Source organism: Chlamydotis macqueenii, chromosome 5 (genome assembly GCF_036417535.1).
Source record: "Chlamydotis macqueenii isolate bChlMac1 chromosome 5, bChlMac1.mat, whole genome shotgun sequence".
Taxonomy (NCBI): domain Eukaryota; kingdom Metazoa; phylum Chordata; class Aves; order Otidiformes; family Otididae; genus Chlamydotis; species Chlamydotis macqueenii.
Window position 1 is genome coordinate 19,818,395 of NC_141560.1, and position 21,651 is coordinate 19,840,045.

General features: G+C 35.6%; 1 protein-coding gene across 3 annotated transcripts in view; it reads left to right on the plus strand.

Annotated features, from left to right (window-relative positions):
* Positions 1 to 21,651, plus strand: part of EML5 (EMAP like 5) — a 113,439-nt gene that overhangs the window by 50,704 nt on the left and 41,084 nt on the right. For all 3 annotated transcript variants that reach the window (XM_086748363.1, XM_086748362.1, XM_086748361.1), the window contains exons 12-21: positions 1,844 to 1,950; positions 2,338 to 2,456; positions 8,722 to 8,908; positions 10,673 to 10,778; positions 12,043 to 12,136; positions 15,743 to 15,843; positions 17,726 to 17,928; positions 19,033 to 19,144; positions 20,148 to 20,275; positions 21,292 to 21,433. In XM_086748363.1, the coding sequence (XP_086604489.1) occupies positions 1,844 to 1,950; positions 2,338 to 2,456; positions 8,722 to 8,908; positions 10,673 to 10,778; positions 12,043 to 12,136; positions 15,743 to 15,843; positions 17,726 to 17,928; positions 19,033 to 19,144; positions 20,148 to 20,275; positions 21,292 to 21,433 (1,299 nt within the window). The remainder of the gene's footprint in view (positions 1 to 1,843; positions 1,951 to 2,337; positions 2,457 to 8,721; positions 8,909 to 10,672; positions 10,779 to 12,042; positions 12,137 to 15,742; positions 15,844 to 17,725; positions 17,929 to 19,032; positions 19,145 to 20,147; positions 20,276 to 21,291; positions 21,434 to 21,651) is intronic.

Sequence of the window (21,651 nt, forward strand, 5' to 3'; positions counted from 1 at the left end):
AAGAATGGGGAGAGGAGAGGCTAAAAAGAGAAGTAAAATTTTTGGGTGCAAGTGTAGAAATAAATATTCAGAATTGTCAATCTGCACAAAATCATTATTCTTTAAACTTCACAGCTGCCTGAAGTACCTGATAACATTGCCTAATACTTGCCTGTACCCTGTATGCTCAGTCTAGCAAGATTGTGAAAATAATTCACCACTGCGTTCCCTTTGCAAAGAGAAAATGTGAAAGTTTGAGTCATAGATATGAATTTATGAATTCTGTACATATCATCCTTTACTAAATTGTCAACAACTGAATGCTCAGATGTCACTGCAAAAAAAAAAAGATTTATATATTCATTTGATTAAAATTTTGAAGCATTTAGATGATAATTTCCACATTGTAATTATTATTATTTTTTTTTAAAGCAGACTATAGATGTTTAATATTTGGAAAAAAAATGTAGACCATGTTTCCACCAGTAACTAATACAGCAATCATTCTCATAACTGAGTTTCCCAAAATCAAACAATTAACTATGTGCCTTGCTTGGAAATTCCTGAAGGAATTTAGACAGTCCTTTGGGGAAATAAGTGTATAGAGTTACAATGAAATAGGCTGTTTCACTCTTTAAGTGATCTCTTTAAGAGATCAAATGAAGATGTATCATTGTGGACCCAGCTGATCAGGAAATGAATGCTGGTTCAGTGCTGGCCTTGTCAGTGCCGAATGCAGAAAGTAGCAATAGTTCTCTTGATCTCCTTGATGATGCATCAAAAAGCCTTTACATGATTTAATCCTTCATAGTATGAATTCATTTTCAGCTAATTATTTCCCATCACCCAAATTTCTCATTAGCTACTGCTTCCCAAGATAAAATTTCTATGTATTAAGTGTTTTTTAGATTCCTTGTTCCTGGCTATATAACCTTGCTTCTGGCTATTGGACAGTATGTGCAATGCACATCTGTTTTGTCACCACACCAGTGATAATTGTCCTGTTAATGGCTATTCTGACTTTATAATCTGCTACCTTTGTTGGTAGCAATGTTGGTTTTCTCTAAGTCACTGATAAAAATGTTAAGTAGTATAGCTCCAAAGATTGCTCTTTATTGCATGTTTCTAGAAACATTTCTGAGTGGTGGTTCTCTCTTTGCAATTACATTTTGAGATCTTTTAAAAAACATTTTTGTTCTAGACTGGTTTTATGTCTGATTTCTTAATCAAAAATGTGGAACATTCAATCAAAGGTTGCAGAAAGATCCAAATACGTTATCATTTATCAGCCAGAACATTCTTTTCAGTTTCTGTTGAAATGAAACTCTGTGCTACAACGTTATCTGGCTTTCCCTAGATGTAAACCAGAAACATTAAATGACTACTCTTTTCTCCGTAGTCACTGAGAATTTTACCACTTCCTTCCTATATATGATTTTTTTTTCCTAATATATCTGAAGAATTACTACTTCCATCAGTGGGCACTCCTAACCATAAGCTTCTCTTCAGAGCCTTTTAGTTATCTTGTTTGTTTTTTTGCAAGTCTTAGTTTCTGCTTTATACTCATTGCTTCATTCTCTTCTTTCTTACTTTCCTTCTAACACTAATGTTGATGAAATAATTTTAATGTCTGAAAACTAACTTGCTCCCAAAACCAAACAAACAAAATTACCATACTTACAAGTTGGATTATTTCTACTGTATCACCAGACTTGATCCTGTCAGCCTCTCAATTATTAGCAGTTTATGTTGCAGTTAATATAGGCATTGATTGTCAAATCAGAAACATTATGTAGTTACTTTAAACACTTTCTGGTTCGTAATTAGGTTGCCTCATTTTCTATTTCTCTCTTCTTGGTGGCAGAGAGTCTAGTTGATTCTAATAGTGATGAATCAGATTCAGATCAGTCTGATGTTCCAGAGCTGGACTCTGAAATTGAACAAGAGACACAGATCACCTATCGTCGACAGGTCAGTATTTTAGTTTTAATGGCAGCTGGAAAGCTTCCCATGCTTTAGGTTGGTCTTTTATGAAGACTATTGAAATCTTAAAAATGAGACTGAGAGCTGAGCAGAAACTGACCAAAATCTTTAGGTTTCTTTTTATCTGATGCATTCAAAATACTAAGATTCAGTAGAGAAAAAAAAAATTAATTACAAGTGTTCCTTGCATGTTCTATTGAGTTTTGGGTGTAGTTTAAAAGCAAGTTAGACTACACATTAACGAGCTACAGTTACTGGAGGTTTTTTTCCAGTGATGTCAGTAGTACATTTTTGTGGGTGGTAACTGTGATTGAATTCTCAGAAACATTCATTTCTTATGAATCTTTTAATTTCTAAGTGTGCTCTTTCTTAAAGGTTTACAAAGAAGATCTACCTCAACTTAAAGAGCAATGCAAAGAAAAAAGAAAAACTGCAGCTTCTAAGAGACGAGAGCGAGCTCCAGGGAACAGTATAAGATTACATTTTGTTCATGGGTATGAAAACTAGGATTCTTTAAAATATACAAGCAGACTGTTTGTGTTTTGTAGATTGATGTTTATAATTTAATAATCTGATTAAAGACTTTCAGGTCAGTTACTTTGTGATTGACTGGTTTTATTTATTTCTGTAAGGATAAATTTACACTAAATAAATAGAAAGCTTTGATGCCAAGCTAGACTAATTCTGAACATTAATTCTGAAGTGAATTTGCACTGAAAATTTAGCTGATACTTATTATTTAAATAGAAGTGACGAAATATTTTATTTGACTATCGCCTATATTTTTCAGTATCTGGAAAGTAATAGTTCTCTTTGGTGTATTACTTTAGAAGCCGTGACAGAAACTTGGTGTAGTTGAAGATGACTGGGTTCTGTATTAAGTGGTGTTTCTATCAATGTTTTATTTAAAAAAAAGGTATAAACTGTTTGTACATAATCTAAAACAATTTACACATTCCTCTGTTAGTTTAGGAATGAAATTTAATTCTTAATAGGTCTTCTACGTGTGTTAAAATTCAGTTTTATTCTCTTTTTGGTGCTAATTTGAGTAACAAAATAACTTTCACATGCATCCTTGAAATCTTATGATTTCGTCTTTAGGATTGGTAGTCTCCAATAACTCTTCATAAGTGAAGACTTTTTCATCAGGAGAAAGATGTGGTGTTTTAAAGCGAACTGGCAGTAGATGTTACTACGTTAGAATAATGATCAGAAATATAAATTCCCTTGATACAAAGCGAAACTGAAGCCTTTATTAAATTAAGGCATTGGAAGTCAGGAAATACTGTGCATTCCTTTCAAAAGATGCCTCTTTGTGGAAATACCGCTTCTCTTTAGAGATAACTAAGTGCACAGATAAGTTACTGATACCATCTATCTTTATAATGACACTGAAAGAATTTTAGAAGGGCTCCTCATGGAATGCTTAATAAATTAATTGGCTACAAATAGTTAATCATTCAACTCAGCAATTTTGTCTGTAGAAGACATGGAGTCTGAAGAATAGCTTTGGAAATAATGACAACTGGGAAGCTTGGTACAGAGTTGTTTTTTATTTCTATTTTTGACACTACAGACTCTAATTGGAAGATTTTACATCTATGTAGGAAATGTATTAAGGCAGAAGCTATATATAGTCATTAAAATTTGGTTTAAGAATCAACCAAATGATCCTGAAGATGTAGCACAAGCAAGGGCCCTGGATCTTTGGGATTATTGTTATTTCCTTCACAACAGAAGTGAAGCTTGACCAGAATATCCAGGAATGACCAGAAGTAGAATGTCCAGTTGAGTTCTGTCTGGTTACCCAATGGGCATCAAGGAAACTAATGAAGAATCCATGCTGAACAACAGATTTTTCTCAATGTCCAGGCTGTTAACTTTAAAGTGACCCACATCCAAGTGAGTAATAGGCATATTCTCTGATTCAGGAAGTCTGCTTTGCTTCATCTTTCTTTAGCTGCCATGGAAATGTCTTGGATGTTCCTTGAAAGTGTAAAAAGTGGTGTTTTTTTGAACTAGGGGAATAGGAAGCTCGTTTTCCTTTCTTTGTTTTTGAGCACAATGGGTTTGTGTTTTGAATTTGTCAACTGCTTTGAAAGATGAACTTTTAAAAATCTCTTCATATCCTGTAATAAATCTTTTAAACCTCTAGTTACTTCCTCTTTTGGAAGGGGATAAAAACAATAATGTATGTGAGCCAGCCACTGACCAATATGGATGAGAAAGCAACTTCTGTTAACAGGTTTATCTTCATCTCTAAGAGTTCCGATGCAGTCATGATCAGAAATATGTTACTGAAGTTGTGTACTAGTTTGGCCTCTTTTTGACTCTTCCTGTATTTTATTTCTGCCATGCCTTTGACACTGGCGGTGGTTCAGAAACATAAAAAGGATACATCTTTTGAGATATTCAGAGGAACCCCTCTCTCAGACTGAATGCTTTTAATACTTCCTGTTTGCTGACAAGGAATAAGGATGCAACTATAATACTTATGTCCTATATTCTTTCAAAGAAATGCTGCTGATCTCACAAGAATGATATTTTTTTTTTTTTATATTCAAAGGATTTAAGCAAAGTCTAGTTTGAGTTTCAGGATACTCATTGAACAGACCTTATCATTAGAAGAAATTTGGTTATGGTTTCAAGGTGACATGGGATTTCTCATGCTCATAAATGAGAGTCTTACGACACCTTGCATGGATTCCTACCAGACGGGTACAAATAGCATCTGAAAGGAGTAGGCTGTGAGAGAGTCCTGTTGAGAAAACACTATTGCCGTGCAAAAGTATTAAAAAAAAAATATCTCTGCCTTTGTGCTAAAGAGTCTGACCTCAACTGTGTTTATTATGACACTTGATTCTTCTGGAGATTTTTGGGGGAGGGTTGCACTATGTTCAGAAATTTCCCTTTGTGGAATTACAAGCAAATTTTGAAACACTTTCAGCATCAGACAAACTATGGACATTGAGTCTTGTCCCAGAGAGGAAACTACTTGTGAAGTTGCCCCGTAGTTGGTGATAGATATGTAACTTGCAGTTGTGGGTAGAATCCAGCTTCAGGTTAGAGAATTTACAATTGTGTGCCTAAAAGTAGATGGTTTTATGTATATATCTGAACTTCCGTCACAGTCAGTAGAGACCCAGTCAGTAGAGCATAAGGAGTGATTTGGCTGAAGTAAAATTAAATGCTGACTGGTTGGTCAGCTGAGTAGCATTGACTGTATTGATTAGAATCCTGTTGATTAAAATATAAGTGTTAATATGGCTAACACATATGTGAAAACCTAATTTTTATGTGTCTTAATCTCAAACTAAATCCAGTCCCTGCTCTTCATGACCTTGGTAATAGCAAAATTTTTTTCCTACCTAGAACTGAGGTAGCTATCTGTTCTAAAAGTTACTGTCATATTAACTTGGGTCAGTCCTGGATTGATGGTTTGGTTAGCTGTTGCTGAAGATGGCTTGAAAACATCATCTACTGCAGAGTGCAATGTTCTGTCTATTGTCCCTTGCTATATGTTATCCAGTAACTATGATGTAGAGCTTGCTTTCATTATTATTCAGTTTCTAGTTGTTAATCAAGATGCCTTGTAAATTACTTCTGTGGTTTATTTTCTGATGCAAAGAATTTGTTTCTATTTGTGCTTTTTCTGAGATTAGCTAATATTCTCAGTTCTAAATTGGTTTAATAATATGGAGATGTAAGTATTTTGGAACTGTATAGCATATTCTCAGGGAATTATATTCTACACTGAAACATGCTGCTTTTCATCTCTGCTTGGACTGTTTAAGCCCATCGCTTTATTCCTGGTGAAAAGTACCTGTGTAGTCAGGGAGTTAGTACACTGGCGTGTGGGAAAGACCAGATATGTTTAACTGTGTTACAAAATGTCTTTGTTTGCATTGCTTGAAATTTTGGCAAAATATATTTTATTTTAATTGTGAACAATTGATTGTACACCTGGTTTTTTTTAATGTAACTGGGGCAAGTGAACTAAAATCCAAACTTCTGATCATAAAAAGTTACGGAGATGAGTAATAATAACTATTCTCCTGCATCCTAGATAGGTTTTGGATGTTTGGAGTAGTCCTGTGATATAAGGCATCAGATTCACTATGCTTAATTTAGGGTATATAGGCAATTGTCCTGACAAGACCTGGGAAAATTCTGAATTTCTGGGTTGCAGGTAGAAGGATCGTTGTCTTAATACTTCTTACTTTTATAAGTGACTGCTAAGCTTGTAAAAAGGTAGGTCATTGTGTATTATGTCCCTTTAAAAACTGGTAGCTGGACATCAAAGAAGGGTGTGGCCAGGCAGGGCAAGCAGGCAGCACTTTGGGTCAGGGATAAATCATCTTCAGAACATCTGCGCATGTTGCAGCTGGGGGAAGTTGTTAATGATGGAGACAGGTGGAAGGAGAGTGAAGCATGACTGAAGAGTCTGCACCTGTAATGTAAATCTGAATTGTTGGTCCCTTTGAGAAAAGCAGGGAACAGACATACGGCTGAGCCTCATATGTAATGGAAGGAGAGGCTTTAGGTCTAGAGACCTTGGAGGGGCAGTAACTCAGGAGACACTGAAAAGTTGCTGGACTGGGACCAAACCTGAAGTTAAAAACGTACCTGTAAGTACCAATCTAAACCATGGGATGGAGGTAGAGTTATTTAAAAGCTTTTCTTTCTATGCTATCAGGATTTTTACTGGTTTAAGAAGTTCACTTGGCTTATTTGTCATTTAATGAGACCCAGCTTTGAACTTCACAGAATTACAGACAATACAAAATTGGGAGGAGTGGCTGGTATACCCGTTGGCTGTGCTGCCATCAAGAGGGACCTGGACAGGCTAGAGAACTGGGCAGGGAGGAATCTCATGAACGTCAGAAAGGGTACATGCAGCGTTCTGCATCTGGGGAGGAATGGAGCTAGACCATCTGCTGGTCCGTTTAAAAACTCTGTGAGATTATTTTAGCAATTTTTCTCTTAATCACATACGATTTGACGTAAGTACCATTGAGTGTAGTGTAGGTGAGCCAACAGAAACACAGTGTGTTCAGACCTGCTCCAGGTATGTGCTATGGTGTCTTCCAGTAATGCGTAGGACTAGTATTTGTGAACGTGGATCCATGGCTGGAGTTTTCAGAATAGTATTCGTTAAGCTAAAGCTGGTCAACTGCCTTAAAGATTCATTATTTGACCAATGCATATGGTTGAACCGTGTATGCAAGGAAAGCTATATATAACTTTATGAAAGACTTTTCTACCAGAACTGCATAATTTCTGTGTCATTTAAACCTTTTCAGTGTCTCGTATGCAGTAGTTTTCTTAATACTATCCCATTCATTTTGGGGATGACACTTACTGGTATATGTACAGATCCATCTTTGTCTTACGTGATTGTTTAAAGATCTGCACTGTTGCAAAAAGATCCTGCATTTGTCTTCTTAATAGTAATGTAACTTGTTCTGATGAGACAGGCTTTTAATTAAGCAAAGAAAGTAATATAATGAGAAGTATAACATAGACATTAGAGATTTCTGTTAGTCTGCAGTTGCTGATGGTGAAAGTTCAGTTACTTGTTTGCCAAGAATGACTTGCTGATCATCTTCAGGGCTTTTTCATGACTAGTTCAATTAGAAGTTGGGTGCAAAAATACTGAGGTAGAGCCTTATGATCCCTAAATAAAGATAATTCATGGCCAATTCAAACATGTTCGAGTGTCGTTCCCTTCCTGTAGATTAAACTATATATTTGGAAATGTAACCAGATTTTTCCTGCACCTTTGTAAAATAATGTAAAAGTTGGTTTAATGAAGATCTGTAAGAACAGAAGAAGGAACAGAAAGAGGTTAGCTGGGGAATTAATAGCATAGAAAGAGAATGTGTCAGGAGTACATGGAGTATTTTTTGTATCAGAAGAAAGGAAGGAATGAATTGAGTTTATGCATTTTAAAATATCTCAATTGAATGCCAAGGATAACATTATTAAAAGCACTAATTAAAAACTTGCTTGTTTGTTTAATGTTAAAAAAAACATTGTTAAATTTTTTTTTTAGGTTTCTGAGCCTCTTAAATATCTTCTGAAAGCAGAACCCTAGCCTTTTTGAAAATGCATCTTTGTTTTATATGGAGTACTGCATCTTAAACACATCTTGGAAGAAATGTGTATGCTGTGATGGTGCATAGAGACCTAAGTAGGGAATTGGCCTACTCATGCCATTTGCTGTATCAGAAAGGAGACAGATTTTCTTTTAAAAAATAAATTCATCTGGAAGAAAATTTATGCATTTGTTTTGTGCTAGCAAGTTTCCAGAAACTTTCAGTTTTATGCTATCTGTTGTCTGCATTCTTGTGGAAACTTTTGCTGCCTGATTTTTGAGCAGTAAGAGATAGAAAAGGTCCAAAGTATTAGTTTTGACTATTTCATTTAATTACATGTTGCATGCCTGAGTTCTCCATGTGGTCTGGAAAAATTACTAGCTATTACTTCCTCTTCTAAACTAGTTGTGGAGAGTAACTTTTAAATAGCAGCCACTTTCAAACTAATTCCAGTAGTACTGATGTCTGAATAGTAAACGAAATTGATAAATTGGTGTTCCTTTGGGAAAAAAAAAAAGTGTTAATAATCTTAAAACACCAAAACAGTAAGTGGTAAGTAATCTGAGTTTTTACATGTGCAAAATGCATCTTGCATAATTTTCTCAAAGTTTCAGTGTATATGGTTATGACCTTGATGAACAAACTTTTTTTCTTTAATTAGTTACAGAGGTTACGACTGTCGAAGCAATTTATTTTACACTCAGACGGGTGAAATTGTATACCATGTTGCAGCCGTTGGAGTGGTGTACAATCGACAGCAGAACACACAGCACTTTTATCTAGGTCATGATGATGACATTCTTTGCCTTGCTATTCATCCATTAAAGGACTATGTGGCAACAGGCCAGGTAGGATGCGTCTTTATCTGCAATGAGAATCTGAAGTTGTTACTGCTGAATTCAGAAAAGCCTATTTTGGAGAAAGGAAGTCCAGTCTACTTTTATTTGGGTGAAGGTCTGCATTTCTGTTGCAGATAGAATAATGTTAAAAAACTGCAACATAAGTGTTGCTTCCAGTTGTTTATATTAATTCTGATAAGAGTTTTTAGTTGATAGATTTTTTTATTGTCTTTTTTATTTAAAAACAGATTAATATTTTTTTATTCAGCATTCTGTTACTTCTTCATGATAAGAAGTGGAGGAAATGTACAATTAAAATATTTTTTTTTAACTGTCTTAGTTGTGAAGTTAGCTGTGTTACTATTGCATTCATGTCTTATTACATAACATGTAGTTAGCAGTTGTTATTACATTCTGGCACTTCAGCTTCATGCATTATGGTTTTGGTTGTCACCTGTAGTCAAACTATTTACTGTTTGCACATCCAACACAGACATGTATGTTGCTAAAATATTTGTAATAGTTCATTTTATCTTTCTCCAGACAGTAATTTTAGGTAAAGATTTTTCACTCATGTTTTCTGACAAACATCTTTTCCCATAAATGTTTATACACTCAAAAATTTGATTTGCTGTTTCAGGGTTTTTTTAATTATTAGTATCATAATTATAATTGTTATTGTTATTATATAATAAATTGGAGAACATGTGAACTGACCTTTTTAATAGAAATAAACTTTTACTTATAATGCCCTTTATTTGTGTAAAAATATTTGAGATTAATGTAAATTTCCAGGTCAATTTAGAAATTAAAGCCCTAAATATGAGAATTGATTCTATTTAATTTTGGAGTAGTAAAGGCTATGAATACAAATATGCCTGGATTTACTATATTTTGAAGAAAGATACACTCATTGTATACTGTTTTATATCTACACATGATACATTGCTGTATAGTACATTACCTGCAGAAATTAGATAACGCAGTAATCAGATTCCCCATGCAACACTGGTTCAGATTTTCCTGATAGTGAATGTTACAAAAATCTTTGCAAACATCACATATTAAGTTTGTGGCAAAAACAGAAATGGACACTAATTTTCTTGAGTCCTGTCCCCACTCTTAAACATAGGAGAATGTTCTAGTTTTGCAGCCCTTTTTTTTGTGTTCTGAAGTGCATAACCTTTGGGATACCAAATAATCTTGTAAATATTAAGTAATAATGTTTGTATATAGTTGAAAAGAATAAGCTATATTCCATTTCTTACCAAGTTCTAGTTACCTATACTAGTGCCAATCTAGTGGAGATTACTCCACAGTTTTCAGTGCATTAGAATCTGACTTGTAGGCACTTGTCGTGACACCAGAAAGCAACAGAAGTCGCCTTGATTTCTCAAACACAGAGTAGCTTACATACGAGCAATAGAAATAACCTTTTATTTTTAGATAGGGAATAATTGACAGAGAATTGATGGAATAAATACGCCACAATGCAATCAATGAAGGACTTTTCCTCCACAAGAGGACTCTAGTTAATTGTGATTAATATGCCTAAATTCTTTGGAGGGAAGAAAGAGCCAGCAGCGGAGTAGTATTTGTAAAGCAAGAGAAGGAGTAATATGCTGCTAGCCAGACAGAAGCAATACTAGGAAAATTTGTAATTGTAATTTTTTTCAAATACTTTAAAAAGTTTTTGTCAATATTATACTTACAAACAACTGTGTGAAGTAACTGAGAAATTTAAAAAATGGTTATAAATATGTATACTTTCAGGTTGGTCGAGATTCCTCAATACACATTTGGGATACAGAAACAATAAAACCACTCTCAGTATTAAAGGGCTATCACCAGTATGGTGTTTGTGCTGTTGATTTTTCAGGTAATAAGTATTTATTTATTTATTTACATAAATTTTATCTTTTCTGTATGAAAATAGAAGCCAATCAGTTCTAATGAGTAATTGAGATTTCCTTTACACTGAAGATTTTGTACTAAAAATATTCTCCAGTGATCAATGTCAAATGAGAGGGTCTGTCTTAAAGTGATCATTCATTAAAAAGAGCTCCTGTGGACTCTTGCCCGTCAGGAAATGTAAGAACAGGTTCTGTGCCATTCAGTAGCTGAGCTGATTCTTTGGAATTTCTTTTGGTTGTGTGAGGCAGGCACACAGATCTTGAGTGTTGTGTCTGCATTACAACTGTGTAAGCAAATTTTTGAGCAGATTGATCAGATGTACACATTTTTAAATTAAATCCTGCAAGCCAGTTGAGTAGCACCCTGATAAATTCAGAAAGTCCAGTTATGGAGTTCTTCTGGGCAGAAACCCTGCCTCTCTCTCTGCCTTATACTAACATAACATAAGAGGCTGTCAGGTAATTCTTTCAAGATTTTTGCACCCTGTATGTTTCTCGTACCACTGTTAAATTTCCTCTTCTCCACTGACTTCTGTTCATTCTTTAATGGTTAGGATGCACTAGATAGGCTCTCCAACTTCATAGTGAACATATGTGATCACAAAGATGAGTAGTTGGGGTCTTTGATGCTTCTTACCTTTCCTTGGTTCTCCTTTTTCAAGATGTGAATCTCATTTCCCAAATTCTGGCATGGATGCATAGCAATTTCAAAGGTGGATACATGTCAGAAAGTCATTAATCGAGTGAGCAGAGATAACTTATTTTTTGGAGGTTAATGTGCAATACATGTCGGAGCTGCTCAAAGACTTCATACTATTACTATGTTCAAGGATATTTCATAAACCTCATGGTATTGCTTCAATGTTTTCCTGTTCAGAAATGAACAGAGATTTTTGGAGTGAACAGAGAAGTCTCACAGTACAACCTGTGATGAAGGTTTCTGTGCAACTGTGTCAGCAACTAGCTGAACAAAAGATTTGATACAAATGCAGAGAATCTAAGTGCAGTTTTTAGACTGGATAAGTTAAAGTCCTGAATTCCATCCAACTGACCGCTCAAGTTTAAAATCGAACAGATGACAGACATGTGTCTAAGCATGTCATGATTATTTACTTGTTTGTACATTCTTCTTGTAATATTTGTGAAGTTATAATATTTTTAATATGGTTTCTTATTATTGCAACATAATGTTATCTATCTACTCTCTTAATCACACATTTATTTTTCTAGCGGATGGGAAACGATTGGCTTCTGTTGGAATAGATGACAATCACACTATTGTACTCTGGGACTGGAAGAAAGGAGAAAAGCTCTCAGCAGTAAGGTAGGAATTTAAATTTGTTTTCAAATTTGTGCCTAGATTTACTGTCAAATGACAGTAAGCAAAATATATTTGTTAAAGAATAATAGTTCTCTAGTAAATTAGCAGGTTTCTGTCACTTCAGTGATACAGGCAATAACATTTAGCACAACCTTAAAACTTTGTTTGAAAGAAGAAAATGAAGCTTTGACAGTCAACAAAAATTATTACAGTGACAGCTCAACTGGTGGAGAAAGAAGACATAGAAGACAAAGTTTATTTACATTTATTTGATGTGTTCTGAAATAATTTCTTTAAAACTCACTCCATGCATTTCTGTTGGCCCTCCCAAAGATGTTGATTTATGCTCTGCCTTTCACATCTTTTTTGTCAGAGTTCATGTCTTTCTTGGGATAGTAGTTTGCAGTTGTTTTGCTCAGTTCTCTTTTCTTCAAGGATCTTTCCCTTTTCTTTCTGAGTCCTGGGCAGCCTGATCTAACTTGGAAGTTAGTTCTTCTTTGAACAGGAAGTTAGACTAGGTAACTTCCAAAGTTTAAATATTTTGGAAGTTTCTTTGACTCTGCACAAATTATTTCATATATGTTTATTAAATAGAGTTTTAATTTACAACACAGAGTCTTATTTCTAATGTTGAGTAATGTTTTTGAAACCTTTGACGTTATTGTTTCTGAGGATATATTGCTTAAATAGAGCAGTAATGTGAGTGTGTTTTTCCCCACTCTGTCTGGATTCAGTATGTATACGCTAAATATTTTTCTAGCTTAGTTTGAAAGGGATTTATTATTCTCTACAGATACAATTTAAAAACTCACGCTTTGAGTTTCTTATCCACTGAGGAATGAAAATCCTGAATAGATGATGTAGATAAAGAGTAGTACTCCCTTCCCAATTATTTGTCAGAAGCCTGGTTAGCTTGGCTTCTCCAGAGATACTGGTTTGGGCTTTTCATTTGTTGCTCTTTCATGTGATCTTTTTTTTTTTTTTTTTTTTAATCCCCCTGCTCTCTGAACCCACCAATCTCACTTAATTCCTTTTTTTAATCAAACTTTAACCAGTTTATACTGGATTTAGTTTCTGAAGTGTTTTTCCTCCTACCTACTCAGAAGAATTGAATGGAATTTTTGAAAGCAACATCTATACTTTGAAGATTACAGTATGAGTTTGGAAAGAAACAGATTCATGCTTTTTGCTACTAGTTCATTTAGTGATCTGAAAATGACAGAAGGTAAAAGATTATTGCCACTCTTGAACAGACAGCAACAATTAGGGATTAGAGTCTGTTCGCATTTTAAAGAAAAACAAAAAAACCCCACCAAAACCGCAACTACTAGTAAGGATTTCTTTCCTTGCATAGTGTGTTGGTTTTGTTTAGTGAGGGGGGGCTACAGTGGCAGCTTCTGCAAGAAGCTGCTAGAAGTTGTTTCCCCTTTGTCTGGTGGACTGAGCCGGTCTTAGACCAGGCCCACTGCTGGCCAGGCCAAGCCAATTGGTAGCAGAATATTCCCTAAAACGCCTCTGCAATAACATATATAAGAAGGGAAAAAATGAAAAAAAAAAAAAAAAAGAAGATGTGAAGAAGTTGAAGAGAGGGGGAGGCACAAGCCTTGTGGGCCTTGCGGCCCTCAGCTTCTGGCCTCCTGCCAGGCGACTGGCTGGGCCTGACTTGGCCCAGCCTGGCTGCAAGAAGTGGAGAGGAGAGGAGATGTGAAGAGATCATAGAATCATAGAATGGTTAGAGTTGGAAGGGACCTTCAAAGGTCATCTAGTCCAAACCCCCTGCAAGGAGCAGGGACATCCCCAACTAGATCAGGTTGCTCAGAGCCTCATCCAGCCTGGCCTTGAACGTTTCCAGGGATGGGGCTTCCACCACCTTTCTGGGCAACCTGTTCCAGTGTTCTATAACTCGCATAGTAAAAAATTTTTTCCTAATTTCCAATCTAAATCTCCCTCCCTCTATTTTAAAACCATTACCCCTCGTCCTATTGCAACAGGCCCTACTAAACAGCCTTTCCCCATCTTTCTTGTAGGCCCCCTTGAGGTACTGGAAGACCGCTATCAGGTCTCCCTGGAGCCTCCTCTTCTCCAGGCTGAACAGCCCCAACTCTCTCAGCCTCTCATAAGAGAGGTGCTCCAGCCCTTTTATCATCTTTGTGGCCCTCCTCTGGACCTTCTCCAACTGGTCCATGTCCTTCTTGTGTTGGGGTCTCCAGAACTGGACACAGTACTCCAGGTGGGGTCTCACCAGGGCAGAGTAGAGGGGGAGAATCACCTCCTTCGACCTGAGATCCTGAGAGGCGTCTGCCTGAGCCAATTGTGAAGAATTTGTTGTGAGAGGAACGGCTGCAGAGGAGTAATGCTGCTCCTGGCAGAGATGCCCCTGCAGCCCGTGGTGCAGTCCATGGTGGAGCAGGTTGTCCCCCTGCAGCCCATGGAGGCCCATGGATGAGCAGAGATCCACCTGCAGCCCGTGGAGGATGCCATGCTGGCGCAGGCAGATGCCTGAAGGAGTCTGTGGCCCATGGAGGGCCTGCATTTGGGCAGCCATTCTGGAGGGATAGCACCCTGTGGAAAAAGGACCCATGCCGGAGCAGTTCTTCAACTGTAGCCTGTGGGAGGGACCCCACGCTGGAGCAGGGGAGGAATGTGAGGAGTTCTTCCTCTGACGAGGAAGGAGCAGTGTCAAGGGACAAGTGATGAACTGACCATAACCCCCATTCCCTCTTCCCCCCTGTCCTGCTTGAGAGGGAGAAGGAGGTAGAGATAATTGAAATAAAGTTAAGCCTGGGAGGAGGGACGAGTGGGGGAAGATTTCTTTGTTTTCTTTGTTAATATCCTACTTTAGTTTTAATAATAAATAAATAGTTTTCCCCAAGTTGAGTCTGTTTTGCCCATAATGATAACTTTAAGAATCTCTCCTTGTCCTTATCTCAAACCTCGAGCCTTTTTTTTTCTTGTATTATCTCTCCCTATTCCCTCGGAGGCTGAGGGGAGTGAGTGAGAGACTGCACAGCTGGGTCCTGAGTGGGGCAAAACTACAACGCATACATAGCAAACATGGTTGAAAGCTAGTTTTCAAGCTTTAGGACTGAAGGAAGGCATTAGTTTTATAAAAGCATAGTAAGTAATCTAAACCACAACATATTTGAATACAACTGAAATTTCTGTTTAAAATTTATATAGCAGCATGTTTTATTCTAACAAGAAAAATACAAAAATCAATTAAAAGGTGGATGAGAATGGCAATTTATTTTCAAAATTGCTTTAAAATAAGATTTACAATTTTACACCTTTTAAGTTTCATTAAGAGCTGTCAGAGGTCTAAATGCCATATACCTAAACTCAATGTAAATGCATGTTCTTTTGCAAACAAAATGCCACCTAGTGGATTTCTGAAGTACTAACCTACTTTGGAATCTAAAGGGCAATGAATATAGAACAGGACTCAATATGTTAGGTCTTTGGCTTTCTTACTCCTCATAATAAATTATTGTTGATGATTTGGAAGTCAGTGTTAGCAAGGTAAAGATGGTATACCTTTGCAAAAAAAAACCCATGACATGTTTAAAAATATGAAGAGTTTTATTTAAAACATTTTGCTTTGCATTTCAGGGGAAGCAAAGATAAGATTTTTGTTGTTAAGATTAATCCTTACATGCCTGATAAATTGATTACAGTTGGAATTAAACACATGAAATTCTGGCGTAGAGCAGGTAAGGAAACTTTCCAGAATTACAGCATTTTCTGTTACTTAAAGTATAAATATTGCATCTCTTATAGTATGTTTCATGCATTAAAAGCAAATGTTTATATATCTCTCTCTAAGTTAGCTTTGCCCTGGTAGAAATAACGTTAACTGGCATTATGGCAGTAGTGGGAATTCTTTTTAAGATCAATTTGCCGTGGAGCTGGAGCTACGCAAATAGAAAGGACCTTGGATTTCCTACTATCTGTTTTTATGTCTAATAATAATATAGCACATCTGAAAATGCTACAGAGCTGCTCTGAAATCATAGAACAGTTTTGGGAGAAGGACATTTAGAACATGTATGTTATAAAGAGATACAAATATAAATGAATTTAAGATTATAAAAATCCACATACAAAAATTTCGACAAAGTACTTTAAGAAGACACATGTGCCAGCTGAGACCTGTTTGTTTAGTATCTCTGTTGAACTTGGCAATTGAAAACTAAGATAAAGCAGCTTGCTTTATCTGCTTGAAAAATTTTGAAGGGTGAAAAATCCATTCCCTGATGTTGGTGTGAACTTCATTGTTTCAAACCTCAAAACATATATAAAAATATATGCACTATGGAAGACTGGCATATCTGCTAAGAATGTTCTAATTATTCATGCAGAATTTATGTACATCAAGTCACATGAGTCCCTGATAAGGATTAGTTGTAGTGAGAAAAGTCTGTGATAAAAAAAATGACACTAGTTTTCTTGGTTCTAGCTCCAGCAGAAATTAATCAAGATTGCCTGAGAGCAAGCTGTTGAAGTCTGTATAAATTATTAATTTTAACAATTGTATTTGCTGTCCATAGAAGGAACAAAGTGTGTCAGAATATTTACTTACTATGAATTCTTCAGAAAGAAGAATTAACTGTGATAAAAGCCTGGAGATAGTGATTTTGAATTAAAGAAATGAAATTGTTTAAAATGCCCCTTTTCTCTCTGGCATTGCTCAGTCAGCAGGAATCAAATTTCTCTAATGCCACAGCCCATCTGTGTGAAACTGCAATGGCACACTGGCAAGACAGTCACTGTGAAACGCACTTAGCAGTGTTAATGTGAGGAGTAGAGTATCGGTGCACCTTTAGAAATGCCAAGTCTCTGAAATCTGCACTAGAGCAGGTGCATTTGATGTGGGAAGTGACACTGAAGTATGTGCTTTGGACTAAATTTTCATCAGTGCCAAGTGACGGCAGAGGTTCAGAGACCTCACCTCTGTAAGTATAAGAACAGTATGAAGTGGCACATCCTGAGGGGCTTCTGTGTTATACCGCATGAAGTTTCTCTGAGGATTGTGAAAATATAAATCTGACTTTCTAGACAGAAGTTGCTATGTGTTATACCTGTCAAATTATTTTAGATATGGTATTTTAAAAAATTTGAAGATGCATATAACTGTAACATTTCTATTACCTGGAGGCCAATATAGCAAACTTCTAAAATAAATTTAGAAATCCTCTCACCGAAAACATATCATGAAAAGAATGAGATGTTGAGATTTAAACATTTTTTTTTCTTTCAAGTTAATTTCATTAGGAATTTGTATGAACTGTGTGGTAGGTATTACGGTTTTGTTTAACTGCAAGTTTACAAATGCACTTTTTCTTTGTATGTCTGTGTGAGTATATGTACATGTTCAAATCCAGATTCAAGCAGTGAGTTAAAAGTAAGGTTTTTATCTTGAAAGATGCCAAATAGTACCAAAAAAATTACTTTGTGAGAACTCTTCTCAGGCTCAATTTTTTGGGGAGCATGAGTGAACCGGAAGAAAAGGACTTGTTGCTCTGGGTAAGGTTGTATAGTTTTTGGAAATTAATTCTAAGCAAACGTCTGATCACTTGTTTTGATTTGAACCAGGTGGAGGACTAATTGGCAGAAAGGGCTGCATAGGTGCATTGGGAAGAACCGATACAATGATGTGTGCAGTATATGGCTGGACTGAAGAGATGGCGTTCTCTGGAACTTCCACGGGGGATGTGTGTATTTGGAGAGATGTGTTTCTCATAAAAACTGTCAAAGCACATGATGGTCCGGTGTTCAGCATGCACGCATTGGAAAAAGTAAATGAACTGTTCATTGTTTTTCGATGTCTGGACAAAAAAGTCTATGAAGTTAGACCTTTTTCAAACTCAGGAGTCCATGGCTTTGTTTCCATTACAGAAAAGCCTTGTGGGGTCCAGATTCAAAATAGTATTTTATGGCTGTCTCTAGTTCTTGTTATGTAGCATGTTGTTTCTCAAACCCTTGTGGTCCAGTGACATCTTATTCAGTAATTTTCATGACCTCTTACGAAAGAAGTAATAGTAACTTATGAGAAATAAAAGTACTTTTTGATTTAAGCATGCTTAACTTCAATGGAATATGTGAGCTTGTGAGAGGAAGATCATACTCTTACTGTTTTGTTCTGTAATTACCATCTACTAGTAGAAGCATTTGATCTGTCGATCACAAAGTGCTTTCTCCTGATTCTCAACTTCTTTTGACTCAGGAAAGACTTGAAGCATCTGCTTATATGTGAATGGGTGTTCCAGTTAGATTACTTGAATGTTGAAGTTATGTGTATGTTTGCATTTTGCTAGGTTAGACCAAGTTACTCCACCTTCTAATATTTGAGTTTCAGTATAGTAGCTTTGGACAAAGCACGTGTTATTCATATTGCAAGAAGTAAGTTCTCCAAAGGAAAGAACTAATAATTTCAGTATTGTGTGTACCTGTTACTTCATTAAATAGCTGAAAATAATTTTTGAAGACAAAATGGCACAAATATGCATATATTTGAACAATGTAAGCACTGAGCAAATTTTTTTAAGTGATACTTAGTTTGGCTTGGAATAATGAGGTGAAATGCCAAAGGGATATTGAGGCTAAATAGCAAGAAAAACATTTCAGTATGTCAATTACATTATTTTTTTAGTATGGTAGAAGCTTATTGGTTAGAACTTTTAAATCCAGCCTCTGTACATGGACCGTACAGAACTGTGCTGCCTTCATCAGAAGCAGAATTCAATAATTTTGTTGCTCCTGATCTTTTAATCTCTAATATATGCAGTTCTGTGCATTACAGTATTGTATATAATCCATTTTCAGTATTATCAGAAATCACTGAAAAAATAAGGAAAGATAATAAATGATTGTAACTTGTTATTTTTTTTTTTTTTCCCAAGGGATTTGTCACAGGAGGAAAGGATGGAGTAGTAGCTCTCTGGGATGATACCTTTGAACGTTGTCTCAAAACCTATGCCATCAAAAGGGCTGCTTTGGCCCCTGGGTCTAAAGGTAACATGGATTTTATCCTATTTTTAAATTCTATTTAAAATACTTTATTTAGAAAACTCTTTCTGTGGAATTGCTTTCCCAATAGGAGGGAATCCACATTTGACATAATGAATGCTAAAAGTGATTTTTTTAAAAGCTTTTTTGATTCTTAATAAATCATTTTTTCTGTTGGGAGGGGAATGGTATGTTGTAGTGTCTGTTTGCACATTTGGTGGGTGCAGATCATAATATTTACCTTATTATCTGCCTGAATTAATTGATTTAATCTTGAATCTCTTACCACCCAGGTGATTTTTTTTTTTTTTAAGTGGCAACCAAAAAGCCTATTATATTTCTAATAATGAAGTATCTTGTCTGATCTTTTTTGTGGAATGGAATTCAGAATTTTGGTTAGTTTTATAAAGTATTAGTATATTTTATGACTTAATTTTCTGTAACTGCATATGACTTTTGAAATTATTTAAGAACATTTTCTTTCTTTTATTATTCCTATTTATTCTTGATCTTAGTGCTGATTTACAGTTTTCCCTATTTGACGTTCTGGATAGGTTTTTCTATTCCTGCCCCCTGCCTTAAAATTACATTTGCTGTGTTCTAATGTATGTGGTTTGATTTTCAAAAATGATGAATAGAAACATCCATTAACTAAAAAGTTCTACTGCAGAGTATGTCATTCTTGTATCTGTGTGATAAAAAGCTAGATTTAAAGGTACCATGAATGCTAGCAATGTAGTAGTATAGTCGATACTTCACATGCACATTTTTTCACTGAGTCACGCTAATTAAACTTCAGAGATACTCAATTGAGAAGAAAGATTAGGGTCAGTTGGGTAATTGCCAAATGAATCCAAACATGTATGTTCTTCCGTGCAGGAATATGTTTCTACTTGTTCAATTCTGAGTATCTTTTTCTACAGAGTAGAATGTAATGTGCATATGTGTGAAAAATCCTCTTTAAGGCATACTTGAGAATCTTCTATCTTCTAACATTTTAATGTTCTAGGTCTCCTCTTAGAAGATAATCCTTCTATACGTGCCATATCTTTAGGACATGGTCATATTTTAGTGGGCACAAAGAATGGTGAAATATTGGAGGTGGATAAAAGTGGACCAATAACTCTGCTGGTTCAGGTACATGTTAAATATCAGTCAAATATTCCATACCACAAACACTATTTTATTTTTCAAGTGAAGGCTGTTGTGAAATAAGTATTTTAATTACTAGTGAAGTTAGCCACTTACTGTCACTTCGTAGCAATACAAACTAGTGCTAGGCTAGACCATTATGACTCTTTAATGAGCAAAACAGATCACAGAATTTCATGTACTGATTTGTGCAACAAGTTCATCCTTTCAAACACACAATGATCTTTTTTCTGTTTGTTTTTTCTTTTTTTTAAAAAAAAAAAAAGGTGGATCCTCCACCAAATTCCTTATTAACTTTTTCTGAGTACTAATTACTGTTATTATTTTTAAAATTTGTTTCCTTGAGGTTTATTTTTAGTTTTTCTTTTTAATTATGTAAAAATCATTTCTGCTTTCTTTGCCATACCAAACAGACTGCATTTTTTAAGCCTGACTACAAAACAGATATTTTTAATCATATGATTTTCTTTCATACTTTAATAAAGATCTATGAATCTTTAATTCACACTTCTGGGTGGCAAATGCAATATGTAAAGAACTAAATTTTTGTAAAGAATATTGTAGAACCTAAGGTAAAGAAAAAAATCTAAATAATGGAATTGTAGAACAGTTTGGGCTGGAAGGGACCTTTAAAGGTCATCTAGTCCACGCCCCTGCAAGGAGCAGGGACACCTTCAACTGGATCAAGCTATTCAGGGCCCTGTCATCTGCAAATGTGCTGAGAGTCCGCTTGATCCCACTGTCTGTCATTGACATAGATGTGTGTGAGGATTATTTCTCAGGGAAAAGTCTTCTCTAGTACTAATTACTGTAAATTTCACTTTTACTGTAAGTAGCAGAGTGAGGTTTTTTTCAGGTGTTACATGTTTCTATTCAGATATTTCTTCATTATTTTCTAAAGATGTGCATATTCTCTCTCTCTTGTTTAAAACTTTCTTATATGTGTTATTTCATATTTCAGTTTAAAATACAAAGTCATCTGATTCATTGTGTTTTTTCAGGGTCACATGGAAGGGGAAGTTTGGGGTCTAGCTACTCATCCTCATTTACCTATTTGTGCCACTGTAAGTGATGACAAAACCTTAAGAATATGGGATTTATCTCCTAGCCATTGTATGTTAGCTGTTCGCAAATTGAAGAAGGGTAAGATGCTTAGTATGAAAAAATACTTAACTGAATTCAGTTGACATTTTACTAGCATTATCAATCTTTCAAAAGCAAGACTGAATAAATTCCTATCTTTGCTCAAATTATTTTACCGATGCTATGTTCATGAGTTATGTAGCCCTTAAGCTAATGAAAGATTTCTGTGTAATACTGTTCTTAGTATTATTTGCAATTGTGACACATTCAAGTCAGTG